The sequence below is a fragment of the Pongo abelii genome, chromosome 14 (genome assembly GCF_028885655.2).
Source record: "Pongo abelii isolate AG06213 chromosome 14, NHGRI_mPonAbe1-v2.0_pri, whole genome shotgun sequence".
In the NCBI taxonomy this organism is placed as follows: domain Eukaryota; kingdom Metazoa; phylum Chordata; class Mammalia; order Primates; family Hominidae; genus Pongo; species Pongo abelii.
In genome coordinates, this window is record NC_071999.2 from 119,135,233 (window position 1) to 119,162,747 (window position 27,515).

At 56.6% G+C, this 27,515-nt stretch overlaps 2 protein-coding genes and 1 pseudogene across 17 annotated transcripts in view; all 3 read left to right on the forward strand.

Moving 5' to 3' along the window:
* ATP11A (ATPase phospholipid transporting 11A) overlaps nt 1-11,515 on the forward strand; it is a 199,078-nt gene extending 187,563 nt beyond the window's left edge. For 2 of the 10 annotated variants that reach the window (XM_024231048.3, XM_063715052.1), the window contains exons 28-29: nt 109-274; nt 6,155-11,515. In XM_024231048.3, the coding sequence (XP_024086816.3) occupies nt 109-274; nt 6,155-6,406 (418 nt within the window). In that variant the 3' untranslated portion in view covers nt 6,407-11,515. The other 8 variants (XM_024231052.3, XM_063715050.1, XM_054529289.2 and 5 more) reach the window with 8 other exon arrangements.
* LOC100451645 (putative uncharacterized protein FLJ46204) lies at nt 9,560-11,515 on the forward strand (annotated as a pseudogene).
* Nucleotides 11,516-19,197: 7,682 nt separating this feature from the next.
* Nucleotides 19,198-27,515, forward strand: part of MCF2L (MCF.2 cell line derived transforming sequence like) — a 209,501-nt gene continuing 201,183 nt past the window's right edge. For 2 of the 7 annotated variants that reach the window (XM_054529272.2, XM_054529273.2), the window contains exons 1-2: nt 19,882-20,343; nt 27,281-27,453. In XM_054529272.2, coding sequence (XP_054385247.2) covers nt 20,192-20,343; nt 27,281-27,453 — 325 coding nt within the window. In that variant the 5' untranslated portion in view covers nt 19,882-20,191. Of the gene's footprint in view, nt 19,293-19,881; nt 20,344-27,280; nt 27,454-27,515 lie in introns of those variants that run through there. The other 5 variants (XM_054529276.2, XM_054529274.2, XM_054529275.2 and 2 more) reach the window with 5 other exon arrangements.

Consider the following 27,515-nt stretch of genomic DNA (forward strand, 5'->3'; position numbering starts at 1 on the left):
CACAGATAAAAGTGTAAACTCCCTGAACAAACAGCCTCTCCAGTGAGTAGAGAGGCCGGCCCCAGGGAGTACATGCCTCACCAGCAGCTTCTCTTCCCTGCCCCTCAGGCCGTTCCTCAACTACCAGAGGATGTACTACGTGTTCATCCAGATGCTGTCCAGCGGGCCCGCCTGGCTGGCCATCGTGCTGCTGGTGACCATCAGCCTCCTTCCCGATGTCCTCAAGAAAGTCCTGTGCCGGCAGCTGTGGCCAACAGCAACAGAGAGAGTCCAGGTATGGAGTGTCCCCAGCCGGGGCGGGGGTGCCTCAGGGCCCTGGCCTTAGGATTGGGAGATGACCCTTTTGAAAGACAGTGTGAAAGGTTTGGATTTCATAAAATGTGATCAGTTCAAGTATCACTAATGAGTTTCCTAATGATGCATGATGTTAAACATCAGGTAAATTTGCGATAACCGATGTTTAATTTTATGTTTCAAACTAAACAGTCATCTGAAATAAGACACAAATAAGAGAAAAAAGACTGATACAAAAGGCAAATTATTTCATGTAAATGCAAACCTTTTTTAAAATTAATCATTACTTTAAAAGGTTAAATTACATAATTTTTAAGGATGGTAAATTTGGCTGGAAACGGTAGCATCTGTATCAGGAAATGCTGGTATTGGTGCAGCTGCTTACTTTCCACACTCCCATGTTTTAGCCACAAGCAGAATTCTGTGTCCGGGGAAGACGTGACGATGCCAGGTGTCCCCCCAGGTGCAGGGTTCAGCAGGTGTGAGGACTCAGCTCCTGGTCCCCCATCCTTCTCAGCAGCTGGGCTCTGCCTTCAAACTGAACCCTAAATCAGAGGCAGTGACCACGCCCCGCCTCTGCTGCTTTACTGGGAAGCCTGCCTGTCCTCGGAGGGCCTCTGCACCTGTCACGGTCCCTCAGGACTCTATTAACAATGCAGGTTTTCAAGTTTCATCCCTGAAATTTCTAATCACTCCGTGAGATGGGGTCCTGGACTGGGCAGTGCTGAAGCCCAGTGGGGAAATGAGGGGTGGGGGACCCCGGCAGTGGCCACTCCTGCAGGGTGTGAGGCTGCCCAGGACGGACACTACAGCGCAGGTGGAAGGAAGACGGGGAGCGAGTGGGGGCTGGGACCCCAGCCGTGACTCACTCACGCAGCTCAGACACCCAGGGGCTGGCTCCCAGAGGTGCTGCTGTGCTGGGAGGGAAGACAGGTCGCCCTCCCTCAGGGGGCACAGCCTCACCCACCACCCACCTCCAACAATCAGAATGGGACCCTGGCTTGAGAGCTTTCTTGGGACATTGGTGCCGATTTAAAATGTTGAAACCGATGCCACCAGTTCCCGGTACTCCCTCCTTCATGCCTCCTGCCACAGTTTGTAAAATCAGAGGGAACAAAACTCATGGTGAAGAGACTCCCTCTCAGTGTAGTGAAAATGTCCACACACAGCTCCACTGACTCGGGGGCCACGGGCAGGAGAAACGCAGCAGAACGTGCAAGTCAGCTGCTTATAAGAAGGTCCCACTGAGGGGCCTCTGTGCAGGAGGGGAGCCAGTGGGAGCAGGAGCCGGGGCCCAGGTTGAGACTCCGTGGCCCCCAGTGCTTCAGGGGAAACTCACTGGCCCCAAGCAGCCACTGCCCAGCCCTGCCTGTGGCCCGAGAAGCAGCTGTCCAGTGATGGTTTTCTCTAAGCACGGTCCTTGGTTCCTGAGCTCTTTAGCCGTGCAGTTCCACAGCAGGCACACGTGTTCATGATCACATTCCATACGTAGGGACATGGTAGACACGCATGTCACGAGGACACCAGGCACAGAGGAGACAGCAGGGCTGTGGGTCTGACCCCGAGAGAGCAGGTACAGCTTGGGGGTGTCTGCTGGGCCCCCAGCTGTGGCCACAGTGGTGTGGCTTGGGGTTTACAAGAGTCTTGGCCCTACCTGGCCCTTGGGTGCGTGTGGCTGCAGAGGTGCTTGGTCAAAGATGCCTGAGCAGGCAGGAGTTGAACTCGGGGGGTTAGGAGGGCCTCTTCCCGCAGGAGTTTGGGCTCTTCATGCAATGTGCATGCAGCCTCCAGAGTCGGGGCTGCCGAGGGCCACACCCCCGGATGCGTCTGACCACAGGCCCTCTGCTCTGCGACTCATCTCCAGGATGGGTGGGTCTCAGGGGCACTTTGGGAATGCCAGTGAGGACCCTCCCCATGCCACCCTTTGTTTAGAAGCCCCTGTTTTGCTGTGGGTCTCTGCGTCCCACAAGAGCCCCGGGAACACTTATGAGCAGCCACACAGCGGGACCTTCAGGAGGCATAAAGCAGGGGATGGGAGGGGCTGGCGGGTCACGGCGGGGGGCACCAGTGTCCGCCCAGAGTGACCAGAAGAACGTGCGCATGGAGGTGAGCCTCTGACTAACTCAGCTCTGTCTTGTTTCTCTTTCCTTCCCGTTTCCTTCCATCTTCGACCGCTTTGCCTAAATCCTCACACCTTGTTCACACACCCCTGTGTGCGTGGCCGCTGACCTCGGGACTAAGACTAAGAGCCAGTGCCTTTCTGTCGAGCAGTCAACCATCTTTATGCTTTCTCAGACTTCCAGCAGCCTGAGTTTCTGATGGAACAAGGTGATGCTCCTCTGCCTTCCACGCGCTTGGGATGGTAGACACGGGGCAGCAGGGCCATGCCCGTCAGCAGAGCCCCGAGTCCACGTGCTCTGACCCAGCGTCCCCCAGGTGCTGGGTACAGCAGCCCCACGTCAGGAAGTCCCGCCACCACTTACACCTTCTCGTGCACAGACTGATCGTGGGCTGTGCTTTCCATCAGTCACAGTTAACCAGGGTTTCTCCCTCAGCGTCTGTGCAGCCTCAGAACCCACCTGTGAGGGTTCAGACACAGCTGACAGCAGAGAGCCGGCCACATGACCCCTCACACGGGTGTCAGAGGGGTTCCTAAGCAGGAAGGTGTGAGAGTTTGCAATTCACAGGTCATCCAGGCCCTGAGCTCACACACCCTTCCCTCTGCAGCCTGTAGAGCGTGGATCACAAGGCCTCCTCCCTCACGCACCCACTTCTGTGCCCATTCTGCAGCTGGAAAGACTGAGGGCAGCTAGGATAACATGGTTTGCTCAGGACCCACACACATATCAGAAAAGGGGAGCCAGGCTGAGCCACACAGCTGGGGACAAAGAGGGGACAGAAGTGTTTGGTGTCAAATGTTTGACCAAATTCCCTTTTTACTGTTTTTTAAATGAAAACCTCATTGTTTTTCAAAAAAGCCTCTGTTAATAATTTGCTTTGAAAATGACGACCTTGGCCTTTCTGGGTAACGTAGAGGCTTTCACACGCCATTTTCCTGCGGTGGTATCCGTGGTAAGAGCCGAGATTGCAGGGGCCTGCGCGCCGTCCTGAAGTCGCGTTCTGTCTTTCAGCCGTGTGCTCCTGCACCAAATACCGCATTCACGCATGCCTCCAAATCAGTGATACTTTGAAAATGCATACTTGGTATTACTGTTTTACCAAATGCAGCTTAGAAAAATGCCCAAAGCAGAAAAAGCCTTCTTTTCCCTTTAATAACATCATCATCTATATATTTTAAACACGATTTTTAACTGACAAAATGGTCCTTTTTTAAGTCCAAGCAATTAATCAGAATCAAAATTTTTCTAATTTAGTGTCATCAGAATTTGTTAGATTAAATTGCAGAATTTCATCTCACCATTTCTGTACTTGAAAACATTTAGGATGAAATTATTAGGAACATTTTAATGACTCATAAGAGGTCCTTAAGAAACTGATTAAATCATGCCAACTGTGAGCTAAAAATAAGCATTCTAACTATTGATGTAGTTTGTTGAGAGCTGATTTGCTTCTGAGCACGTGCAGAAGCTGAGCCCGGCTGCGTCGAGACAGTGGCACGGAGTTTCTCGGTGCCCCCTGCGAGGCCTTGGGCCCTGGCATGACCCCCACAGACAGGGCCGGCGTCTGCACTTGAACACAAAGCGCCTGCAGCCAGCACATGCCCGGCGCACACAGGAACACGCCCTGGCCCTGAGACCACCTGCGTTCTGCAAAACTTTGGAGGAATAAACATGTCACTAGTCCTCACATGGGGCATATGTTACTTCCAGTGGATGGCTTTCTTTTAACCTGTTCCTACAGAAAAGCATCACAGGCCTCAGATGTATATGTTATATATGTGCGATTCGCACATATATGCCCGTGCTGGCATCTCTGCGTATCTGCATGCAGTTCACTTCTCCGTCACTGTCCCCGGGAAGGGTGGCAGCCTCATCCTTTGTTTCCTGCTTCTCTTCACCTGGGTGTTTGCCCGTTCAGACGTGCAGTTCTGCAATTCCAAGCCCACAGTTCTTCAGCTCCTGTGCTTCCCTTATTCCTTGAATAAGGCTGGGCTACAAGATCTCAGTGGAGTTCTGTGAGCACATCGGCCTCAGGACACTCCATCGCAGGGCCCTGGTAGAGTGGTTCCCGGAGCTCGCTGTCTGTGGTGGAAGTGGGCATGTGGCTGAACGTGTGGCTTCAGGATTCCAGAGTTGCCTGGTAGACCTTCCAGCCGAGGGACCTCGGACCCTCTGCCTCCCGCGGGTGCCATGACACGTCCCTGAGGCTGTCTGTCAGTTCTGGGCTTGGGCCCCTCATGGGAGCGGCCCCGCTGGGCAGTGTTTTCCCAAGAGGCCCCGAGCCCTTGCCCTGGCAGCTCCGTGACATGCCACGCAGACTCCAACAGGGGCTTCGAGCCTTTTCCTGCTGGGGTCCCACGGATGGTGCAGGCAGAGGCCAGAGTGCTCCTGGTGCTCGTGGGAGCCGGCTCAGCAGCCCCGCGAGGCCCACGTCGCTCAGTGTCTTTCCTCGCCTTGCAGAGAGGCATGAAGCACAAGGCTCCGGTCCAGGCCGCACAGAGCAGCGACAGGCCCCTCCTGAAGGACCTCCTACGGCGGCCAAGGCGCAGTTAGCTCCACGCTAGGTAACTGTGCGGCTGCTGGACGCCGCCCGTGTGCTGTGACTGTCAGACCCGTTTTTCCTCCAAAGTTTTGCTGTGCTGTGCTGTGCTGTCTTTGATAACAAAAGTTCATGGTGAAAAAGAGCAGCCCTCTTTACACACACATGCATTTGCTCTCCCAGGTAAGTAACACGCCTAAGGGTAAGCTGACCACACATGGAACATGCTGTGCACACACACACACGTGTACACACCTACCCCACACGCACGGCACACAGCCTGACCAGACCCAGCATCGTCAGATACAGGCTCACGATCCTGGTCTTTTGGGGGAAACAGCTTCACTTAAAAGGCCTGTCAGGAAGGAGCCTGCTTTGAAATCAAACGTGGTTATTGCATGGTTTGTGTGGAACCGGGGCCCAGGCAGGTGTGAGTGCAGGTCTTCTGTGTGCCAGCCGAAGCACGTAGCTTGTCGCCTCTCCGACAGACGTGGAGGCCATGAAGACGTCTGCTCCTGCCAGCATTTCCGCCGCTGCCTCCTGGTCTAAAAGTGGGCTGACCTGGGGACAGCCCCTCATCAGACAGATGCGTGCTGCCGGCCTCCTGCCGCTCCCCTTGCTGGTCAGACCTGCAGGGTCCGTGCACGTCCGGGGCCCTAGTGGGCTGTCGGAAGCCATGCAGGCCCCATCCGTATGGTGACACCCAAGGCAACATGCCAAGGGGACGCAAGCTGGGCACGTCCAGTACTACGTCAACCCGGTCCCTGTGGGGTGGGGCCTGCCTTCCCTGGGGCAGTGAGTTCGCCTTTTGTTCAAGGGTCTCTGGGTACCAGTATGGTGTTCGAGCTCTCACTGCACAGGAAGCCAGCTACAGGGAGGAAGCTCGTAGGTTTCCCGTCCATGGCCTGTATCCCTGGGGCCCCTGGATTCTTCCCTGGGATGGTGGGACAGGGGGACGGTCACTCTGTTGGTACTGAAAAGGAGAGGCCCTCGTTCCTAGACAGAGACCTCTTGCCTCCATATGGCTTCTCTGGTGGGGTGGATCCCGCCCGGCCTGCCCTCAGGACGAGGCCGTGTCCTGAGTTGAGTCTAGCAGTTCCTGCAGGAGGCGATGGTAGTGAGTGCATCCCAGAGTGGCTCAGGTCACCCCAGGCAGCCCCGTGGGGATCCCTGAGACTGACCGTGTGTCTCGTTCTCTCAGCAGAATGGGTGCGCACAGCCTCGGGACCGCGACTCAGAATTCACCCCTCTTGCCTCTCTGCAGAGCCCAGGCTACCAGAGCACCTGTCCCTCGGCCACCTGGTACAGCTCCTGCTCTCAGCAGGTGACACTCGCAGCCTGGAAGGAGAAGGTGTCCACGGAGCCCCCGCCCACCCTCAGCGGTTCCCGTCACCGCTGCAGTTCCATCCCAAGTCACAGCTGCGCTGGGTCCCATGTGGGAATGCTCGTGTGATGGATGGTCCTAAGCCTGTGGAGACTGTGCACGTGCCTCTTCCTGGCCCCCAGCAGGCAGGGAGGGGGGTCACAGGCCCTGCCCTCGAGCGTGGCACGCTGGCCGCCTGGACCCAGCACTGTGGTTGTTGAGCCACACCGGTGGTCTCCGGGCATTCGGCTCAATGCAGGAGGGACATTCTGCTGGCCAACCCTGCGCGCTGTCATGCAGAGGCCATTCCCCCAGGCCTGTGTCTTCCCCCACCTGCCGTCATCGGCCTTTGCTGTCACTGGGAGAGAAGAGCCGTCCAGGGACCCATGGTGGACCACATGTGGACACCACATGCTGCTGTTTCCTGCTTGTGCGGCCGCCACCTGTGCTCTCCATAGGGCGAGGTAGAGCCATGGCAGTGCGTCCTTTACTCAACAACCCTCCAATCATCATGCTGTGGGAAGGTCCGGGTCACTCGGATACCATCATCCCTGCGGATGCACGGCCGTACCCTGCTCATCTGGGAGTGGTTTCCCTGCGGTTACGTCCAAGTCCGCCTGCCCTGTGTGTCGGGGCTGGCTGAGTTTCGGTCTCCCCACCACCGGCCGCCTCGTGGAGAAGGCAGTGCCACATAGGAGGACAAGGCCACGCTGGCAGCTTCTAGCCCTGCAGCAAAAGTGCCAGGATGTCCATCAGCCACTTACCAGGGCACGGAGCCGTCAGTCCACTGTTACGCGAGAATGTTGATCTCACGGGTGCGAGGGCCGGGAGACAGATACTTGGCTGTGATGAGCAGACATCCTCTGTCCCCGTGGAGGGGTCAACACCAAGGTGGTGTTTGTGCACCAGAACCTGTCTCGGGCTGATGGGGGCGGCCCACAGGACATGGGTGGATCCCAACAGGCAGCACTGCACCTCCACCCACCTCCCGCGCTGCAGCTCTGCCCACCGGGCTCTGTGTCCCCATGTCCCCACATCCCCACATCCCCTCGTCCCCTCGTCCCCACGTCCCCTCGTCCCGTCCCCATGTCACCTTGTCCCCACGTCCCCTTGTCCCGTCACCTCATCCCCATGTCCCCTCGTCACCTCATCCCGTCCCCTCATCCGCTTGTCCCCACATCTCCTCATCCCCACGTCCCCTCATCCTCACGTCCCCACGTCCCCACGTCCCCATGTCCCCATGTCCCCACGTCCCCCCGTCCCCCCGTCCCCACGTCCCCACGTCCCCTCGTCCCCTCGTCCCCACGCAGGGCTCTCCTTCGTCTTAGGATCTGTCCAGCGCTGTTCTGGGTGGCTTAGCAACCCGAGGGCTGCTGTGATAGGAAGTCCCTGTTGCTTTCTGTACTGGCATTTCTATTTCTAGAAATAATCTTTGACGTAGCCTTAATGGTCCTTAAAGAAGACATTTCAGTGTGAGATTCAGACTTCAGACGCTGAAACTGCTGCCTTTCAGGAAAGCACCACCAACGCTGGAGGAGGAGCCGGCCCTCACGCCCGCCGCCACGCTGTGAAACGGGGCTCCGGCAAGTGAAACCCAGAGGGTGTTTCTGAGGTGCTCGACAGTAGGTATTTTTGGAAGCTCAAATTTCACCATTTGATTGTATAATCTTTTACCTATAAAATATTTATTTGAACTAGAGGATAAATCAGCAGTAAGAACAGTGAACACAGTGGTTGGGATAAAATAAGGTGACAAATAAACACCACACCAAAGATGAGGGTAGTGAGCAACTGGCTTGAGCAGACAGAAGGGGGAAGACTCCACTCTGTCCCGAGGGGCGAGCCGCAGGCGTCCCCAGGGCCACCCTGCCCTGAGGTCCTTGTGTGGCCACCCTGGCTTGGCAGCCCTGCCCACGCTACCCCCGCAAACAGTGGTGTGTGCATTTTTACAGCCCTTTTTAAGAACCCAATATGGGCATAAATGTAATACCTGTAGCGGGGGCAGATTCTCTGTATGTTCAGTTAACAAATTATTTGTAATGTATTTTTTTAGAAATCTTAAAATTGCCTTTGCACTGAAGTATTTTCATAGCTGTTTATATCTCTTTTATTCATTTATTTAACATTGTCTAATTTAAAAAATAGGTTTTTAAAGCTTTCATTTTTAAGTTTATGAAATTTTGGCCATTTTACATTTAGATTCTGGTGAGAGTTTTGACTGAATGTTCCAGTCTCTGATGAATGTGAATTTTCAGATTTGATTTTATTCTCTACACACACTTCTTCCTTTCTTGGTATTTCTGGTGGCAGTGATTAGTTGAACAGCATATTTAAGGCAGGATAATTTGCTACATTTTTTCTTTACAATTTGTTGCAATTTCATCTGCTTTCTATGTTTCATTGTTAATTGCCATCCTTCAGCCTTAAAAATAGAAGATTCTCACGTGAAGGTTTAGTAAGTTGGGTCCCAGCTCTGCCTGTGTGGAGATAGTCACCATGTACCTCTGACAACAAGTCTTAGTGTGAAAGTCACTAAACTTTTACACACTCCCAAACGTCTTTTAAAAAATTGCTTGGGAAATTATTAAATGAATGTGCCTGATCATTTGAAATAACAAGGGGCACGAGATAAAAAAGAATAGGACGAGAAGATCCTCAGTGAATGACGTTGCAGGGTCTTCATGCAATTTTTCACCTCGCAGTAGTTAGTATTTACTTGCCTTAAACTAACTTTGAAGCAAGTAATGTCAACTTTGAGCACTTTGTTGAGTTTTGAAAAATCTTATTTGCTGCTGCACAGGTTAATAAATTATCAATTTGTAATTCAGCATGTTGGTCAGAGACACGGTCACCGATTCACACCCAGTCCCTGCCACAGACCATCTCAGACACACACAGTGGGCCTGCTGCATGTGTGTTCCCTGGCTTTTGGCTCCATGCTCACTCGTAGCCATGTCCACATGGGGGCTTGCACACAGGAACACACGCATACATATGTACATGTACACACCACAGACATGCAAGCTCCTGCACACATGCATGCATACAAACGTGTACACAAGTGTGAGCTCCTACATGCATACACACATGCACACACGTGTACATACACCAAAGCATGTGTGACCTACAGACATGCAGTACATGCACATGTGTACACACACCACAGACACGCGTGTGCACACTCCTACACAATGCATATGCACATACCATGAACAGCGTAAGTTCCTACACACGGACGTGTGATACACACATGCATGTACAGGTAAGCACACGTACAAGCTCCTACAGGCTTGCTGTCACACACGTGTATGCACACCAGAAAGACGTATGAGCTTCTACTCATGCACACATGCATACACACATATGCACACGTACATTCACTACAAACACGTGCAGCCTCCTGCACACATGCACATTCATGTGTACACACACCACAAACGAGTTCCCAGACGTGTAAACACACGTGCGCACACCATACATGTGAGCTCCCACACGTACACACAGATGCACATGTACACGCCCCAAACATACATGCAGGCTCCTGCACACATGAATACACACGCACACATGCACATGTACACACCCCAAACGCACAGGCTTCTACACACATGCACACACGTGTGTACACCACAAACATGAGTTCCCAGACATGTAAACATGTGTGCACACCATACACACGTGAGCTCCCACACGTGTACACGTGCACATGTACACACCACAAACGCATGCGCAGGCTCCTGCATACGTGAATACATACACGCACACACGTATACACACACGTGCCACAAACAAGTGCACACTGTCCTGGTGTCCTGCACTGCATCCTGCCTCCTTCCTGAGGCATGGGACGGGCATGGGAAGATGGGGCTCCCTGGCCCCCAGCCATGCCTCCCTGAGATGAAGAGTCCCCCTCCTGGCAGAATGTCTGGGCTTTGCAGAGCAGGCCCCAGGGGTGAAGTCGCAGCTCCACTTAACCAGCTGCTCTGTGAGCAACGCTTCGTGCCCTGGACAAGGCCCTTTCCCCTTTAGGGAGGTCCAGCCTCGCAAGCTGAAACCTCCCCTCGGCTCAGCCCTATACCAGGCGGCCACAGCAGGACTGGCCACACCCACGCGGCACCTCATCCCTGCACGCGTCAGGGAGCACGGCCAGCCTTCTGCCACGAGCCATCTGGGAAGGGCCGTGGCCTCCTAAAGCCCCAGTCAACCCAGCCTGTGTCTGAGCAGACAGGGCAAACAAGCAGGCCACACCGTCTCGAGGGAGGAGGCCAGATGCAGCCAGCTTCTCCGACAGGGTGACCATCCGCTCGGCTTGCTGAGCATTTAAACAAATGTTTAGACAGGCTGTGGTGACTCCTCTGAGTTCAGCCTTGGCCGGGGGTCTGGTGCCGTAGCAGGAAACCTCCAGCCTTGTTCTTCAAACCACTCAGCTCATATGTTTTGCGCTGACTAGTATTGAATAATACAACCACTTTTATTTAACGTTAATATTATTTATTTGACAACTCAGTGTCTAACAGCTTGATATGCAGGTCCTTGCATCCTACGTTTCTTTAGGAAGTTACCCATTTGTAACTTTAAAAACAGGAAAAATATCAGTTGGCAAATGTAATCTTTTTTTTTTTTTAAGCTAAAGGTGGGTGAACTGGAATGAAAATATTTCTGATATTGTGTCTATAAGCAGCCTTGATGGGAAGTGTCATGAAAGTGTGATTCTACTTTTGCAGAAAAATCTAAAGATCAATTTATATAGCTTTATTTTTTACTTTATCAAAGTATACAGAATTTTAATATGCATATATTGTGTCTGACTTATAATGTCTGCGTTACCATTTAAAATGTCTATTCATTATGTAATGTAATAAAAGAAGGTCTTCAAAAATGTATTTAACATGAATGGTATCCATAGTTGTCATCATCATAAATACTGGAGTTTATTTTTAAATTATTAAACATAGTAGGTACATTAACATAAATCAGTCTCCACACAGTAACATTTAACTGGTAATTCATTAATCTGCTTTGAAAAATTGAATTGTTAATTAAACCAAATCTAACATTTCTGTAAAGTTTATTTTGTATGCTCCTGTTTTTAACTTTTATTTCTGTAGATAAACTGACTTGATAATATTATATTGGCCTTTTCTCTAGATTATCTAAGCAGGAGACCTGAATCTGCTTGCAATAAAGAATAAAAATCTGCTTCAGTTTCTTTATAAAGAAAATCACACAAGCGGTGTGTACATTTTCTGCTCTTAGAAACTGTACAGTCAGAACACTTCGCAGCGTGCTTCTGTGCGGGATGAAGGTGGCAAGCCCAGTGGGTGGTGTGGGCCCTCCCTGGCTGTTCCCTCAGCTGCCACCCCCTGCAGGGATACCAGGTGTGCCAGGTGCGGGGCCCTGGTGCTGACCGCCCTGGATGCCAGTGCCTGCACAGAACCGGAACCTCACCACTGGGTTTCCCAACCTTCTGGTCCATCCCCACCACAAGCTCGTCCCTGACCTCTGCCAAGCCCCCGCCTGCCACCTCATGCTTGGGGTCTAGGTGCCCCCTTTCCATCCCAATTTTCCCTCTTGACCAAACCCCAGGCTCCTCCAGGCCCTTCAGCCTCCTGGGCTCTGTTGGCTGAACCCAGCCTTTCCCACTCTGAAGTAGAGGGCATTCCCCTGCCACTCCCAGCCCTGGCAGAATTCTGGGTGCTGCCACGGAGCCCCTGGAATGCCCCCTGGCCTTGGAGGCCGTGGCTTTGTCCCAACCCTGACCTCACCCTCTCTAGTTCCCACCCAGCCCGGCCATGTCATACTCTGCAGTTTTGTGTCTTGTCTGGAAACACCAACTTCAAAACACCACCAGGTCCCAACTCCTGGGATCCCAGCTCCATTGGGGCACCTGGAGAGGGGCCTTGGGGTGGATCCTAGAGCATCTCTGGTGGCTGGTCCCTGAGTCCCGCCTGGCCACATCTCTCCCTGCTCAGCCACCTCCTTCCCACGGAGTCTCAGCTCAGGGCCACGTGGGAAACACCCCGGGAGGGGACAGAGGGCCCCTGGCTTGCAGGCTGGAATTCTAAACATGGGACTTTTTCTGGCTCCTGAACTCCACAAAGTCAGGGGCTACTTTTCACAGGCAGTGCTCCGAAGGCATCTGTGGGGTGAGTGAACCTACCACTGCTCTGGATTCTCTCCAAAATGCTTTCCTCTCATTCCCTGGATTCTCTCCGAAATGCTTTCCTCTCGTTCCCTGGATTGTCAGCATCTTCATGTGGGCTTACCTTTAACCATGAAGCCGTCTTCCGTACAGCCGTCTCTTCCTCTTGTGGCAGGAAAACAGATAATGCTGTGATTTTGCGGGGCATGGGGAGAAGAGGGGAGGGGCAGAGCAGGCTGGTCCCAGGGGGCGGCACTAGGGTGGGAAGGCCTGGCCCTAATGAGTGACCCAAACTCGCTCCACCTCCCCCTGCTCTCCAGACAGAAGACTTGAATCCTGAAAGCGAGATGCCCAGTGGCCCCGCCCACTGCCCGGGGAGGAGGAAGCCTGGCCCTCCCTGCTCATCAGGGCCTCCTGGAGAAGCCAGAGGGGGATGCAAGTTTGCCCTCCACGCTGGCCCATCTGTCCCGTGCCAAAGATCTTTTATTAACTGCAGATGCTAAGTCACTGGGGACATCTGTGGGTGTTTAGCAAACATCACCAACCACACAGGCCACCCGAGGCCCCCACAGCAGATGATGCTGCCTGTGGACCTGAATAGGAGTGTCTGTGTGCCTGCAGCGGTGAGGATGGAGGAAGGCGTGGCCTGTGTGGCGTTGCGTGCCCCGCGCTGATGCTGGGGCTCCCAGAGCCGCCCATGTGGCCTGTGGCGCACTTGCTCAGTGGTGGGGGGTCCTGAGGTGGACGAGGACTGGCCCTGTCCTAAGGAGGTTGCCGGGCCTTTGCACGCGCAGTGAACCCGCTCACCTCGTGCAGCCTGTCCTGACGACTGCTTTCCACAATAGCATAGCATGTGGCCTGCCAGTGAATGGACCCAGGCGTGGGAGGGACGCAGGGACAGAACCCACAGGAGCCCCTTCCCAGTGTCTCGAGAGGTGTCCTCGGGGCGTCCTCGGGGCGTCCTCAGGTGTCCTCAGGGCATCCACCGGTGTCCTTGGGGCATCCCTGGGGCGTCCTCAGGTGTCCTCAGGTTTCCTCAGGTGTCCTCGGGGTGTCCTCAGGGTGTCTTCAGGTGTCCTCAGTTGTCCTCAGGGTGTTCTGGCATCCACCAGCCTGCCCAGTGCATCCGCTGCTCCCCCACATCAACTGAGGGCTGTTCCATGCCAGCCTCGTACTCTCACCCGGGACAGGATTGCTGGGAGGGCTCAGGGGACGGGAGAAGGCCAGCCAAGTCCAGAAGGGCTGGAGGGAGAGCAAGGCCGGCATAACATGGTCCTCAGCTCATGTGAAGCCACAGATGCTGGCTTGGGGCAGCCTCCAGACTCTGACAGGGAGGCCGGTTTGTTCGGGTGTCCTCCAGTGTCCCAGCGAAGGGGACATTCCAGCAGCACCTGGGGCCAAGACAGAGGGAGGAGGTGGATGGAGCCCAGAGAAGAAATAAAAGTTGGAATCAAAAGTTGTTTGCTGGGAGAGGAAGAGCCATGTGCCTATCTGAAAAGCGTGGGTGAAATACGTGTTTCCTGTGAGCGCACTGCAGCGGCTCGTCTGTGCACCAACCCCCGGGTCTCCCCGGGTGTGGAAGTACCGCCCCGTCCTCCATCTGCATCTCCACTGGGCAGTCTCCATGCGGCGCTGGGGTCAGGGCCCGCCCCACTGACCTCCTTTTAGCTCGGTCGCCTCAGTAAAGACCCCATCTCCAACCAAGGCCACGTTCTGAGGCACTGGGAGTTAGCACTCTGACATCTCTTTTTGGAAGACACAATTCAGCCCCCAACACTCTGTTCTGAGGGGCCGTGGAAATGCCTCGTCCGGCTTCAGGGCAGTCACACCTGGGAGCAGCCGCGGCGGCCTGCGGGGTGGATCCGGGCCTGCGCGGCGTTGAAGTGGGGTTGGAGGGCTGTTCACGGCTATGGCTGCTCTTTGGATGACAACCTGGAACCCACCAGGGGAGCTCGCTTGCCATCGGTTCCGAGTGGCTCAACCTGGGTGACTGCAATGGACCGAGAGGGTCCGGGGTGTCCCCAACCCTCAAAGGCATCCAGGAAGTCACCCGGGGCCCCTGCTCAGAGCAGGGCAGAGACAGACACACAGCAACAGGCAAGCTGCCCCGCAGAGGATGAGCTGAGGCAGCACGCACCAACATGGGGCTAAAATCAGCATCTCACTCATCTCACACGGCTTCCTGACTTCTTAAGACATCAGTGTTTACCCTAAAAGAGCAGAGCAGGCCGTGGCGGGCAGGTGACCCCTCACCGTCGCCCTAGGGGAAGGAGTGGGCTGTGGCTGCAGGGCGACCTCTCACCATCTCCATGGCAGCATCACTGTCCTTCTGCCGGCCAAGGCATCAGGGCAGCAGGAGAGTCTCAAACAGAAACCCGGCTCAGCTCTTGTTTCTCACCTCCTCGTTTCAGCAAAATTCTCCCCAAAACGTGGCTATATTTGTTGTCTCTGTCTCCGTACACACCCACATCTGCCCCCCGCTCCGTGGACGGCTCCTGGGCCCTCGTGAGACGGCTGGGTCCTGTCTGTCTCTGCTTCCCAGCGGGCCCTGGCTCAGGCCACCGCCCCACCTGCCCTCCTGGTCTGCGTTCTTTGCCTTCACGGCATGAATCTCACCCCGATTTGAGGCTGTGTCTGTGTTCATTAACCTATTTTCTGTATTTTTACTGAGACATAAGCTCCAAGAAGTGAGAGACTTTGCCTCACTCCGGGCCGAGCCCTGTGTCCAGCACGGGGCCTGGGGCGAAGGAAGGACTCAGTGACCATGGGGCTGGCTGGACGCAGACTCAGGGCCCCTGCCCAGCTCAGCTGCCCAGTGAGGATTCCAGGTGCTGGGTGCCTGGTTGTAGCCAGCCAGCCCACCCTGGCCAGAGGTTTCGGGACAAGGACTGGCAGGAAGCCCTCCCCGTACAGCTGGAGCCCGTGAGGCAGAGCCGGACCGTACCTGGGCAGTGAGAAGCCAAGACCTCAGCACTTTCGTTCTGGAGGAGGGGGTGAGGGAGGGACAGTACCGCTGTCTTGTCTAGGCAGGGTTTGTGCAGATTTGGGGGCTGGAGGAGGCCAGCGTAGCCCTGCCCTGCTCCCTCCAGCCACCCAGAACTGCAGAGGGGCCAGGCCCGAGTCTGCCTGTGGCATGTCCAACACAGAAGGGCAGATTCGGAGACAAACCAGGGTGGCTACAGGTTTACAAGGGGGCCCTGTGATCTTTTCTCTGTAGGTGGCAGGACACTGTCACCACCTTCCTCGGCTGTGTAAGGCAAGCACAAAGGTGTCTCCCACCTGAGATATGATCACTCCTTTTCTTTCCCATACAGACATCTTTGTGGGAGCGATGCTTTCACATAAAGCGTTTAATCTCCAATGGTAAAGTTTCCAACACTAAGTTGAGAAATTGGAACAATTTGGAAGCAGATGAACCTTCCTAAACTGCTTATGGGACACAGTGACCACACGGAGATGCCCTGGAAGGATTCCAGCCTTTGGGGTCACAGGCACGGGCACCACGGCTTCCCACGTGCCTGCTACCTGAGCTCGCTGTAAGTGCCGCACGGCTTACGTGGAATCCACAGAGGCAGATCGTACTCCCCTCCTCCACGTACAGAGCCCAGACAAGTGTGTGGAGTCTGCAGGTGTGCTACAGTGCGGCGTCCATCCGGCTTTCCCCTGCAGCCTCAGCTGCGGGATCCGCTCACTGGTAGGCAGTGACACCCTGGCGGGAGTTGTCCCTGAGGTCTCTGCTCCTCCTGCTGTGCTCGCAGGGGAACCTGTTTGTGACGTAATCTCCTTGTGCCCCACTGGGCTTCTGAGGCTGTGAAAGCTGGTGGAGCACAAAGGGCTTGCCTGGCCCTAACAAGCCTGGCCCCAGCAGGGCACCACGGGCAGCCTGTGATGCGCGGCTCTGGGCCTTTGTCCTCGGCTGAATTAATTTCCTCTTGAATTGCCTCTACTTTAGAATGAGCCCTAGCCTTTTCTGAAGGCACACACATCTTGTGTCCTCTGTATTTTTGCTGCATTGGTTGCCAACGCGGAAAGCTTTCATGGAGAAGACGTTCTGGCTTCTTGTCTGTCTGTCTGTCCCCCGAGGGCTGCGGGCCAGCTCCATGCCCGTCCACGGTGTGCAGGCGGAGGCATCTTTCAGGATATCAGGTGGGAATCCATGCTTCCTGGCCAAGTCTGTTCCAGTGGGGTGCCCACTGTCCACGCACCTGTGGGTTTGAGCCTGCACCCTGCACGAATGTGTGGAGCGGGGTCGTGGCTGGCTGGGGTCACTGCCTGTCCCCTCCTTTTCCGCAGCCGCAGTGCCATCTGCTTGCACCTCCTGCAGGAGATCCTTAGGGCGGGTTCCCATGGGCAGCCTCCCTTTGGACTTTTATTGCTCGATTAAATGATATTTAATTCAGCCTGTCTGACAGTCTGACAGAATGTGCTATGTTACCAGAGGGTCTTTGATGCCAGCATGAGAAAGGGGGCGTTGGTCTCCAAAAACACAAACAAACAAAAAACAGGTAAGAAACACCATGTGGGCCCACTCTGACCTTTTTAACTGAGGCACCTTTGAGAAGGAAAGCCTGTTCCACTCCGATTCTCAAAGCTCCTGAACGCGTTGCTAGTGACAAGCCCTTCCTGCCTCCGTGGCTAATTATGTGAAGAAACGCTACTGGGTTGAGGGAGTTCCCTTGGGTTTAATTTCCTGTCCCTCTCAAATCGTCCCTCCTCCTTCCCTGAGCCCAGCCTCCCCCTTTCGTACCCATGCTGGCAGGTTCTGGCCCTTCCTGGACCCCTCTCCTGCCCCTGCACCCCTCTCCTGCCCCTGCACCCCTCTCCTGCCCCTGGACCCCTCTCCTGCCCCTGCACCCCTCTCCTGCCCCTGCACCCCTCTCCTGCCCCTGCACCCCTCTCCTGCCCCTGGACCCCTCTCCTGCCCCTGCACCCCTCTCCTGCCCCTGCACCCCTCTCCTGCCCCTGCACCCCTCTCCTGCCCCTGGACCCCTCTCCTGCCCCTGGACCCCTCTCCTGCCCCTGCACCCCTCTCCTGCCCCTGCACCCCTCTCCTGCCCCTGGACCCCTCTCCTGCCCCTGCACCCCTCTCCTGCCCCTGGACCCCTCTCCTGCCCCTGGACCCCTCTCCTGCCCCTGGACCCCTCTCCTGCCCCTGCACAGGTCTCTGCAGGGCTTCCGCACGCTGGGGAGGGCAGGTTCCCCAGTGGAGCCATTCCTTGCGGGTCTGAGTGGGCCCGGGGTCCCTGCACGGTCACCGATGCTGCTGCTGCTCCAGGGAGCAGGCTTGCAGGAGCAAGGATCCAGTCCCTGAACGCACGTGCTCCCCCCGGGAGAAATTCTGCAGCCAGGCACGGTCCACGCACCCTCCTCCCGGCCCACGCACCCTCCTCCCAGACCTCAGTCTCTCTGTGTATCACACGCCTGTCCTCAGTGTTCTGACCTCAGGTGGGCACAGCATGGGGGACTGTACTTCCCGCTGCCTGCTTGGTTAATGTTTATCTCCCTCCTGCCAGAGCTTTGTTTTCATTTCATTCAAACAGGTTTCCTCCTTTACCCACTAAATGGAGACATTTTAAAGCTCCAACTGCAAGTGCTAAAGTCCATAGCTGGGTCCGCATCTTCCAGGATTTCACCTTTTTATGCCACTTTACTTTGTTTTTAAGTTATCAATAAGTTTCCACTGAATCTTGGAAGACACAAGAATTAAATGGTGGGGTCTTTTATAGTTTTTTTGTTTTGTTTTGTTTGTTTGTTTTGCGAACAACTTCTGCCGCACTGTTAGGTACCAAAGTGAGGCCGCGCTGGCAGAGGCCAGCGTCCTGTACCGTGACCCACAGACCTGCGGTCTGTACCCACTCCAGTACCAAGGAGTGAGGTGGGTTCTTGTCCCTTTTTACCCTAGGACCTAAACATGGGAAACCCTTGCCCTTCTGATACATGTCAGGGGCAGCCCTGATTTCCACTGCTAACCTAGTTAACCGGTAATCTGCTCTTTGGTACACTGGGAGCTCTGTGTGCACTAACCCATGGACCCCAGGAGCTCTGGGATGGCTGCACAGATGAGAACACAGGCCAGAAGGGTTTGTTAGTGACTTATCTGATGTCACAAGCTGGTCAGCTCAGCTGGGCCACATTCCAGTGGCCCCAGCCCTGTCCCACGTGCCCCAGCTTTCTCCTGGGAAGCTGCAGGGAAGGGTACAACTAGGGCGATCCCAGCTGGATCCCTGTGGGGCTTCAGAGTGGACAGAACTTCCCTGCCAGCTGGCTCGGATCCAGGGGGCAGGTGGGACCCCGTTTTACATGTAAGCCCAAGGAAGTGAGACCTGGACCCCAGAGGACCTCCGACCCGTGCCCTTGTCCAGCCCTCTCCCCTCTGGAAGGGGCCGAGGGTGACCCCAGGTGGCAGGGACTGCACCCCTTAGGCACGACCCCGCCCCGCTGCCCGCCCCAAGCCGCACCCCCCGCCCCCGTCACACCCCTACCCTGTCGCGCCGTCCCCCGTCTCGGGCACAGCGGGGAGGGGTGGGAAGAGGGGGATGGGTGAGGAGAGCAAAGGGTGGGGAGAAGGGAAGAGGGGGAGAGGGGGAGGCTCTTCCCATGGCCCCGCCTCGCCGCCCTTCCCCCGCCGCTCTGGGCTCTGGCCCCCGCCCCGCCCCGGCCTCCGGGCCCCTCTCCGCCCCTCCCCGTCCAGCCCTCCCCGCGCCCCGCCCCGCCCCGCCCCTTCGCCCTCCCCGCCCAGTGTCCGCGCAGCCCTGGGAGGAGGCGTCAGGACGCGCGGACACCTGCGGGGCGCGGAGCTCGGCGGACGTGCGAGGGCAGCACCACGGGCGGCAGGTGCGCGCGGGGCGGGGGCCTGGAGGGGGCGCGGGGGTGACGGGAGGGGGCGCGGGGCGGAGCCGGGCAGGACGCGTCGCGGTCGCTCCCGGAGCGGGGCCGTCTCCCCCGCGCCCCCCTCAGCCTGGCTGGGGACAGGCGCTGGGACCCGGCTCGCGGGCAGGGCGGCCTGGGATCGGCCCCCGCGGCCCCTACCCAGCGTCCTGCGCTGGGAACTTCGAGGCGCCTGGGGGGCTCGAAATGGCAGTGGAGGAGCCCCCGCGAGTGTCCAGGCGCCCAGGACCCTCCGCATTGTCACGGGGGTCCTCACACCCCGGCAGGTGTCACCCCCTGGACGGGCTTCTGCCGACGTTCCCTTGGACACCTCGTAGGGCCACCCCAGGAGCTCTGCCCACCCCTTCCTGCCAGAGCGATGGGGGCCCAGTGTCCAGGACAGCGCCTAGGCACAGGGCTGGAGGGAAGGGTAGCCTGGGGTCCCGCTGGGGTCGGGCCCACACCTGGTGGCTGGGGACAGTGCTGGAGGGGAGGGTAGCCTGGGGTCGGGCCCACACCTGCGTCTTTCATCTGCCTGCTTGTCCCAGGCCAGGGTCCCCTTGGCCACAGGTCCCCAGAGAGACAGCGGGAAGGCCGTGGAGCGCGGGCTGGGCGGACTCCTCCTAGGAGCTCCTTTTGACCTGGCTTGGTTGCCGTGGGCCCTCTGTGGCTCTTCTCCCAGCTGTGGGCCCCTGGCCTGGCTTCAGACCCTTATATAGGATGCTGCCGGAGGGCTGGGCCAGAGGGGGCTCTGGAGCCCAGGCAGGCTCACTCCCTGGAAACTCCCGCCCAGGGGCGTGGCCCGCATGACCCTCACAGAGCCGGGACCCTGAAGGGGTTAAGGTGGCCCGGGCCGCCCAGGCAGGATGTGCCGGCATGGCTGTAGGAGGCCCCAGGATGTGTGGCCACGGGTTCCGACACGGCTGGCCACAAAAATAGAAGTGCAGTCCCCAGGGCTGCAGGCTGCAGAGTGTCGGTGTGGTCCCCTCCCTGGCAGGCAGGAGACCCACACGGCCAGGTGGGTACTGGATGCTGGGACTGAGGAGGAGCCTCTAGCCCTCCGGGGCTCCCAACATGCAAACTGTGGAGCGAGGGGTCCAGGGCTGGTCGTGAGAACGGAGTGCACACCCAGGCATTGCCTGAGTTCTGCAGCCTCTGTGGGTAGCTGGGGGGACAGAACCCCGGGAGCCTGTGGAGCCCTCAGTCCCGGGGGGGCAGTGAAGACTCTGGGGTGAGCTGGCAGCTAGGTGGGCAGGAGACCGGGGTTTTAAGCCTCCCTCAGGACTCTCCTTCAGCTCTTCCCCATCCTGTGGGGCCGGCCCCGCCCTCCCAGGTCCCAACTTCACCCGGCTGTGCAGGGGTCCCAGTGTCCCCGATTTCACCAGGCTGTGCAGGGGCCCAGCATCCCCGATTTCACTGGGCTGTGCAGGGATCCCGGTGTCCCCGATTTCACCGGACTGTGCAGGGGTCCCAGTGTCCCCGATTTCACCACACTGTGCAGGGGTCCAGGTGTCCCCGATTTCACCGGGCTGTGCAGGGTTCCAGTGTCCCCGATTTCACCGGGCTGTGCAGGGGCCCAGGTGTTCGTGGCTCAAACTTCCACATTGGGTTTCCCCAAGAACCCCATACACGTCTGTGAAATGAGGGGGGCCCCTCCCCTGGGGGCCTCACAGAATTGCTGTGAAACCTGAGATTGTGGGAAACTGCTGGAATCCGTGAAGGGTCTGCAACTGTTAGAAGGTGGGCTTAGGAACCTGCAGGCTTTGGCAGGGACCCGGTGGCGCCACCTCCCCTATCACTGTGCTGACATCAGGGCCTGCAGGCATAGCCAGGGGAAGGGGCACAGTCATCAACCTCACCAAGGTGATGGATTTGCTGCAAGATGAAAGGGCTGTGTGCAGCTTCACATCTGTCCTTCTCTGGAATTCAGGTCTCTTCACCACCCCCCCGAGGCCTCCTCCTGAGGTTTCCCTTTACCTGGTCCCCGAATGGGTGGTCCCAGTCACCTCTGCTGTGGAGATGCACCCTTGCTCACATCGAGGACCCCAGGGAAGACTTTGACTGGAATCTGAACACTTGTCTTGGAAAGGCAGCCTCTTGGTGACTCCAGGTCACTTCAGAAGAGAGGCCCCCCTGTCTTTACAGCCACATAATTTGCATTTGTAATGTGGTGGGAGAAGGCCTGGGATTGGCAGAGGGCATGGAGGAGATGAGTGGTGCAGATAGACTGGCCAAGAACACCACCGGTTGGCAGCCTTTGGTCACCAGTTGACATGATTTGGGATCATTTTCGGAGGCTCCTGGAGCAGCCACAGTTAGCACTGTGACCGGAAAGATGGAGTTGTAAGGTTCTGGGTGCAGCCCACCTTTCTGTTCAGCCCACCCCGCTTCACTGTCTGCACTGGCTCTCAAGGACACTGTGAGACTCTCATGTGGCAGGTGCACGGCTCTGGGCTGCATCTTGGTGACGGGAGCCCCCTGGCATCCCAATGCAGGTTCCTGGGCCCACCACAGACCTTCCTGCCTCACGGAGGGAACAGGGCCCTGCGTCTTCGGCAGGTACTCAGTGGTGTTTCTAGGCTCCAACTTGAGTCATCAATGGATTCGCTGTGGAGGGTCCTTCAGGGGACAGCAGGGCACTGGTCAGGGGCCATGCAGGCTGAGAGCCCACCCTGAGAGGAGGCCAGGCCGGCGGAGCACAGGGCCCCAGCTCGGAGTGCGGGTGGCAGAGTCTTTAGTGTGTGGCCAGCTGGAAGCAGCAGTGGTGCTTTGAGAATTTCAAGTCTTGTCCAGAGGCCTTGGTGGCCTCTGGCTCACATGGTCTGTTCATGGCAACCCCCGCTTCGGGAAAGCTACACCATGAGGGTCCCTCCTGGCTTCCTAAAGTGAACCTCTCCGAGCTTTCAGCCCGCGGTAGGATACGGGACACTGTATGGCCACCGAGAAGCTTTTGGACATCTGTGAGGGCCACCATCTTGAACGCGGTGATCAGGAGCCCAGCATGAACCGGACTCAGTGGAGCATCGGGGCCGCCCCAGCTGGGTCTGCGGGGTTCACAGGAAGCCCACTTCTCCCCAGCCATGCCTGGGATCTCCTCGGAGCCCTGAAAGGTCGTCCCCATGGGGTTCCACAGCAGGGACAATGATGGCTCAAGTGGCCATTGGAACCAGAGCTGGGAAGCTGTGGGACGTCCTGGATGAAATGTGGGATGTAAGTCACTGTTGGGGGCCATGCAGCCCCACCTGTTGAGAAAGTGAAGAGCATTACTGACATTTCCATCATGATGTAAGGAAATCAAAGCAAATCTAGTGAGAAAGTGATGCCGTGGAGACCGGAGAGGGTAACCGTGTTTTCTTCGCAGTCACCATCTTCACTTTTCATTCATTAGAGAAACGGCAGAAAGAAAGCAGGACTGACTCCTGTGGGGACAGGCCCAGTTCTGTGTCCAGGTGGGCAGACTAGAGTGAGGCAGAGACACGGCAGGTGCAGCCGTGTTGAGGGCGGTGCTGACTGGCAGTGGGGACCGGAGTGAGGGCTGCAGTCAGGGGTGTCGGCCTGGCACCCGCTCTATGCCAAGGCCCAGCTGACCTCTCACCCTGCAGCAGCAGAGACAGCCCTGGAGGTGCCCTGTGGCCCGTCCAGCCCCAGCCCCAGCCCCCGCCCCCGCCCCCGCCCCGGCCCCGGCCCCGGGTCATGGCTTTGCAGCCTTCACTCTTTAGGGAAGGTCTCCCAGCTCCACCTGTCCTAGGGCCACTGCCCCCACCTCTGCTCCACGTTATTATTAATACTGGCAATTTACAGTTGACGACACGGTGTCGTGAGTGGAAGCCATGCGGCAGCGGCGGGGACCTTCCTATTCCTATCTTTAGTGCCCAGTGCCTGGGACACACTGTGTGACCTCGAGCTCACTGCTTCCCCTGCGTGTGTGGCCGATGTAAAGTCCACCGAGTCCTCAGTGGCTTCCCCCAGCACGGACAGGTGCTCCACGGCCTCTGAGCCTCTCTGCGCTCTACCCAAGCTGGGTGCGGGGCGTGAGGTGGGCGCGTGTTTGTTTTGTCTGCTTGGAACTTGTGTGCAGAGGAGGCTGCCCACACTGCTGCTGAGTAAAGGAACCATCCCCGTGAACCGAACTCGGCAGGTGCTGGAACTGAGTCCAGGTCCAGCCTTTTACCACTAGCCACTCACAGCCTCCCTCAGGCCCATCCTGCCAGATGTGGCAGCAGCAGGGGTAATGCCCACGGCCATGCAGGTCCTGCTCCTCCTGCCCCAGCGTCCTTCCCTCTCCCATAGTGCTCCCACCCCTGGGACCGTCAGCACTCGCCTCCCCTCCTCCATTTGCTATTCGGCTGCCTGTGTCACTTCACCAGCTACTCAGGCTAGAAGCCCAGACGGCCTCCCTGCCCCCCAAGTCCCTGAATCCCCAGCTGCCATCATCTCCAGACTCTCCTTGTCCATCACACCCCTGCTTCCCGCCTCCCTCCTCGGGATCCCTCCCTACCGGTCAGCGTCAGCTGCTCTCAGGCCCCAGGTGCCACTCTTGGCCTTGAGCTTCTGCCCCTATTCTGCCTGACTTCTCGACACCTGCTTCAGGCCCTGCACCCACCACCACCCCACCCTGTGCCCCCTCCCGGGGAGCACCGGGCAGGGCCCCCTCCCCCCATGCCAGGTCTGCCCCCGCTTGGTGGTGGCTGCTGAACCTGCGCAGAAGCTGGCTCTCGCTGGGATCCGAGCTCCTCGGGGATAGGAGCTTCCCTGACGTTTGTGTCCTCAGCACCTGCAGCAAACACAGTAGGTGCATCATAAACGAGGACCGAGCAAACGAGTCACAAAGCCGTGCTGACTTGGCGCTTCCGTGCTGCTGGGCCGAGTTCTAGCCGCCTGTGACCATGTCTGCATCTGTAGACGGATTTAATTCTGTGTGTGTGTGCGAGGCGCCTCGCTCAGCCCAGGACCACAAAGCCCAGGGGGCCCGGCTCTCGCTCCAGCCTTCAGCCTTCACTGCTGACGGCTTCTCAAGGCTTTGCCCAGGGGAAAGCAGAAGCTCCAAGGGCGGTGGCGCCTGTTGGGTGCCCTGTGGTCAGGCCAGTCTTGGGATTTTGAAGAGAACAGACGTGAACAGCACCGCATCTGGCTTCGTCATCCATCCTCTCAGGGCGGGAAAGTCTGTTTTCTTGCCCTCAGGAAAACCCACTGCTGGAGAAACAGCAGTTTCCAGACTCTCTCTACCCACGTAGCTTGGGGTTAACTCTGATGTCCTTCACCACGTGAGAGCTGTTGTCCGAAGCAGCTGGAGGAGTGAGATCCTAGAGGAAGGAGGAACCTCTAAGCAGGGGCCACACCTGCCCCAAGACTCCTGGCCCCAGGTGTCCTCACACAACACCCAGGGGTCCTCAGGACCCCGGAGCTGACTGGCGCCTGCTGCGGCAGAGGACGGCCTGGACCTGCCCTGTGGAGGGAGGGATCGCTGCATCCCTTTCTCCACCATGTCAGTGTGACGGGCCGCGCGTGCCATCTGCAGCCTTCACTGGGTAAAAGTGAAGGTCCCTCACCTGGATCTTTTCCACCGTACCTTGAGATCAAGTGGTTAGGAATGCTTGCAGAGTCTTGCCTCATAGTAGAGAGAAACAGCAGAACAGCCCCTTGGGTTGGTTTCAGGATGGGGAGGACGTGGCCCTCATGCCTGGTGTCTGCAGAGCCCAGCTTGGGGACGCGATTGCAGCCAGGGGCATAAATGTGACTGCGCACACCTGGCCTTTCATTTTCCCTTTTGGAGGTTTCAGATCACGATCAGCCTGCTCATGTTTGAAATTCTCTGAGCAGAATTTGGAAGAGAAAAAGGACAAAATAGCATTTTGCTTTTGTTTTTTTTTAACCAGGGACATTTTTCTTCCTACTTTTTAATCATTGAAATTAGATTTAAGCAATCAGAAAATAAGCCTTTAGACCTGCGCTGGGTTGTCCTCAGGTCTGTGCCCCTCCCGGACCTTTCTGCAGAGATGAAGCAGGTGCCTGGACAAGGTGGTGAGCACAGCTGGGTCCCAGTGCTAGCCGCTGAGGGTGGGAGTGAGACGCGCGGGCAGCCTCGTGGCAGGCTCTACAAGTCAGTCGGAGAACACGCCACACGTGAGCAAAAGACATGCACGAAAAACCACACAGGAGCTGGGACGTGTAACAAGTTCTGTACACTAGCAGCAAAGGGATGAGTTGAACACCGAGGGGTGAGTGTTTGTGGGGTGGTCTCGAAGGCCCGTGCCCTGATGAACACCGAGGGGTGAGTGTGTTTGTGGAGTGGGAGTCAAGGCTGTGGAGCTTGTGTGTTGGGGCAAGAGGCAGGGATGGAGAAGCACAGCCTCTGCTGTGAGGGGCGTGGGTGTGGCCCTGGTGTCCCCAGAGTGTTTGGGACCTAGACTGTGGGTTGGCGATGGGTATCACCCTGTCCTGGGCAGGCTTCGTCCTTCAGGGCTCCATGTGGTGGGGCAGTGGTTCTCAGGACGGGCATTGCTCTCCAGGGCCGGGCATTGGTGTTTGCAAAGCTCCCTGGGGACTGACAGCAGCGGCCCTGAGAGCACCTGTGGGGTGGTCTGGGCACCTGCAGGTCTGACCTGAGGGAGCAGCGGCCCTGAGAGCGCCACCTGTGGGGTGGTCTGAGCACCGCAGGTCTGACCTAAGGGATGGGGATGGGGTTTAGCTGAAGACAAGGAAAGGGGGAGATGTCCCAGCAGGGGCCTCCGAGTGGCTGGAGCAGGGATTTCAGGTTGGAGGGAGGCAGGTGGCCCCTTCCCAGGGGAATACCAGGGCAGGAGGGATCTCCCCAGGGAGCTGAGGCCAAGGCAGCAGCAGAACTGGGCGACAGGATGCAGTGTGAACAGTGGCGTGGAAAGCGACATCCCTGGTGGAGCCACGGATACCGTTTATTTTTTATTTTATTTTTTTGAGACGGAGTTTCACTGTTGTGCCTAGGCTGGAGTGCGGTGGTGCAATCTCAGCTCACTGCAACCTCCGCCTCCTGGGTTCAAGTGATTCTCGTCCCTCAGCCTCCTGAGTAACTGGGATTACAGGTGCCTGCCACCACGCCCGGCTAATTTTTGTATTTTTAGTAGAGACGGGGTTTCGCCATGTTGGCCAGGCTGGTCTTGAAATCCTGACCTGGGGTGATTCGCCGGCGTCGGCCTCCCAAAGTGCTGTGATTACAGGCGTGAGCCACAATACAGTTTATTTAAGTAAACTGTTGCCGTCTTTATTCCTAGGGGAGGGGTCCTGCGGGTGGGACGTCAACAGTGGGAAGTAGCAGTGAGCCATAGATGTGCTGAAAGACAGCACGGAAAGGCACCACAGGTCACCACCTGGGAGGAGACGGGCTGCCGGCAAGTGACTCAGAGGCTTCGGTTGGAAATGCAGCTACTAGTTTTCTCTTTACATTTAAGATTCTTCCCAAAAACTTCGTGTAAGTTTCTTTGCCAAATTTTCAGTGAGGAATTATCCTTTAAAGTTTCTGGAACTCGGAGGACATTCTCTACTTAGGGGATTTAGAAATGTTTTAGGTAATGTGAATAAGCAATCAGCACTGATTTTGAAAGTTTGCCAGTTCGGTGAATTAGATACTGAAACCTGGAGAACTAGGGACTTCTACGTCTTTGAAACAGGAGTTTAAATGTCAAGGGGAAAACTTGGTGGTTGTTTTTCTTTTCTTCAGCAGCAGAAGTCAATAATATGTTTTGCTCCTGCAACCCTTTATTCTGTATCAGAGTTATAGAAGAAGGTTCCTTGTGTAAGTGAACCCTGATACAGTAGAAATTGACTGGAGAAGAATGAATTTAGTTTCAAACATACTATCTTCATTGCAGAATAAATACCACTGAGGGTTGTAACTAGTTATTTTGGTTTTGTTCAAAGCAACAGTTCTTAAGTCTTTCTGTAGCATGACCTCATTGTGCTTTAAAATCTTCTTTCTGCAGCCTCATGTTTGACTGTTGGAGATTTATCCTGTGCAAGAGACCTGGAAGCAACAGTTATTCTTCCCCACAACGGCCCAATGAGGCCAAAAAGGAGGAAACGGATCACCAAATTGATGTGTCTGACGTCATCAGGCTTGTTCAAGACACACCGGAGGCGACGGCCACGGCCACAGGTAGGCGCCTGGTGCTGCGGCGTCATTTGATTTTGCGGATCTCACTGCTGATCAGACCTGTG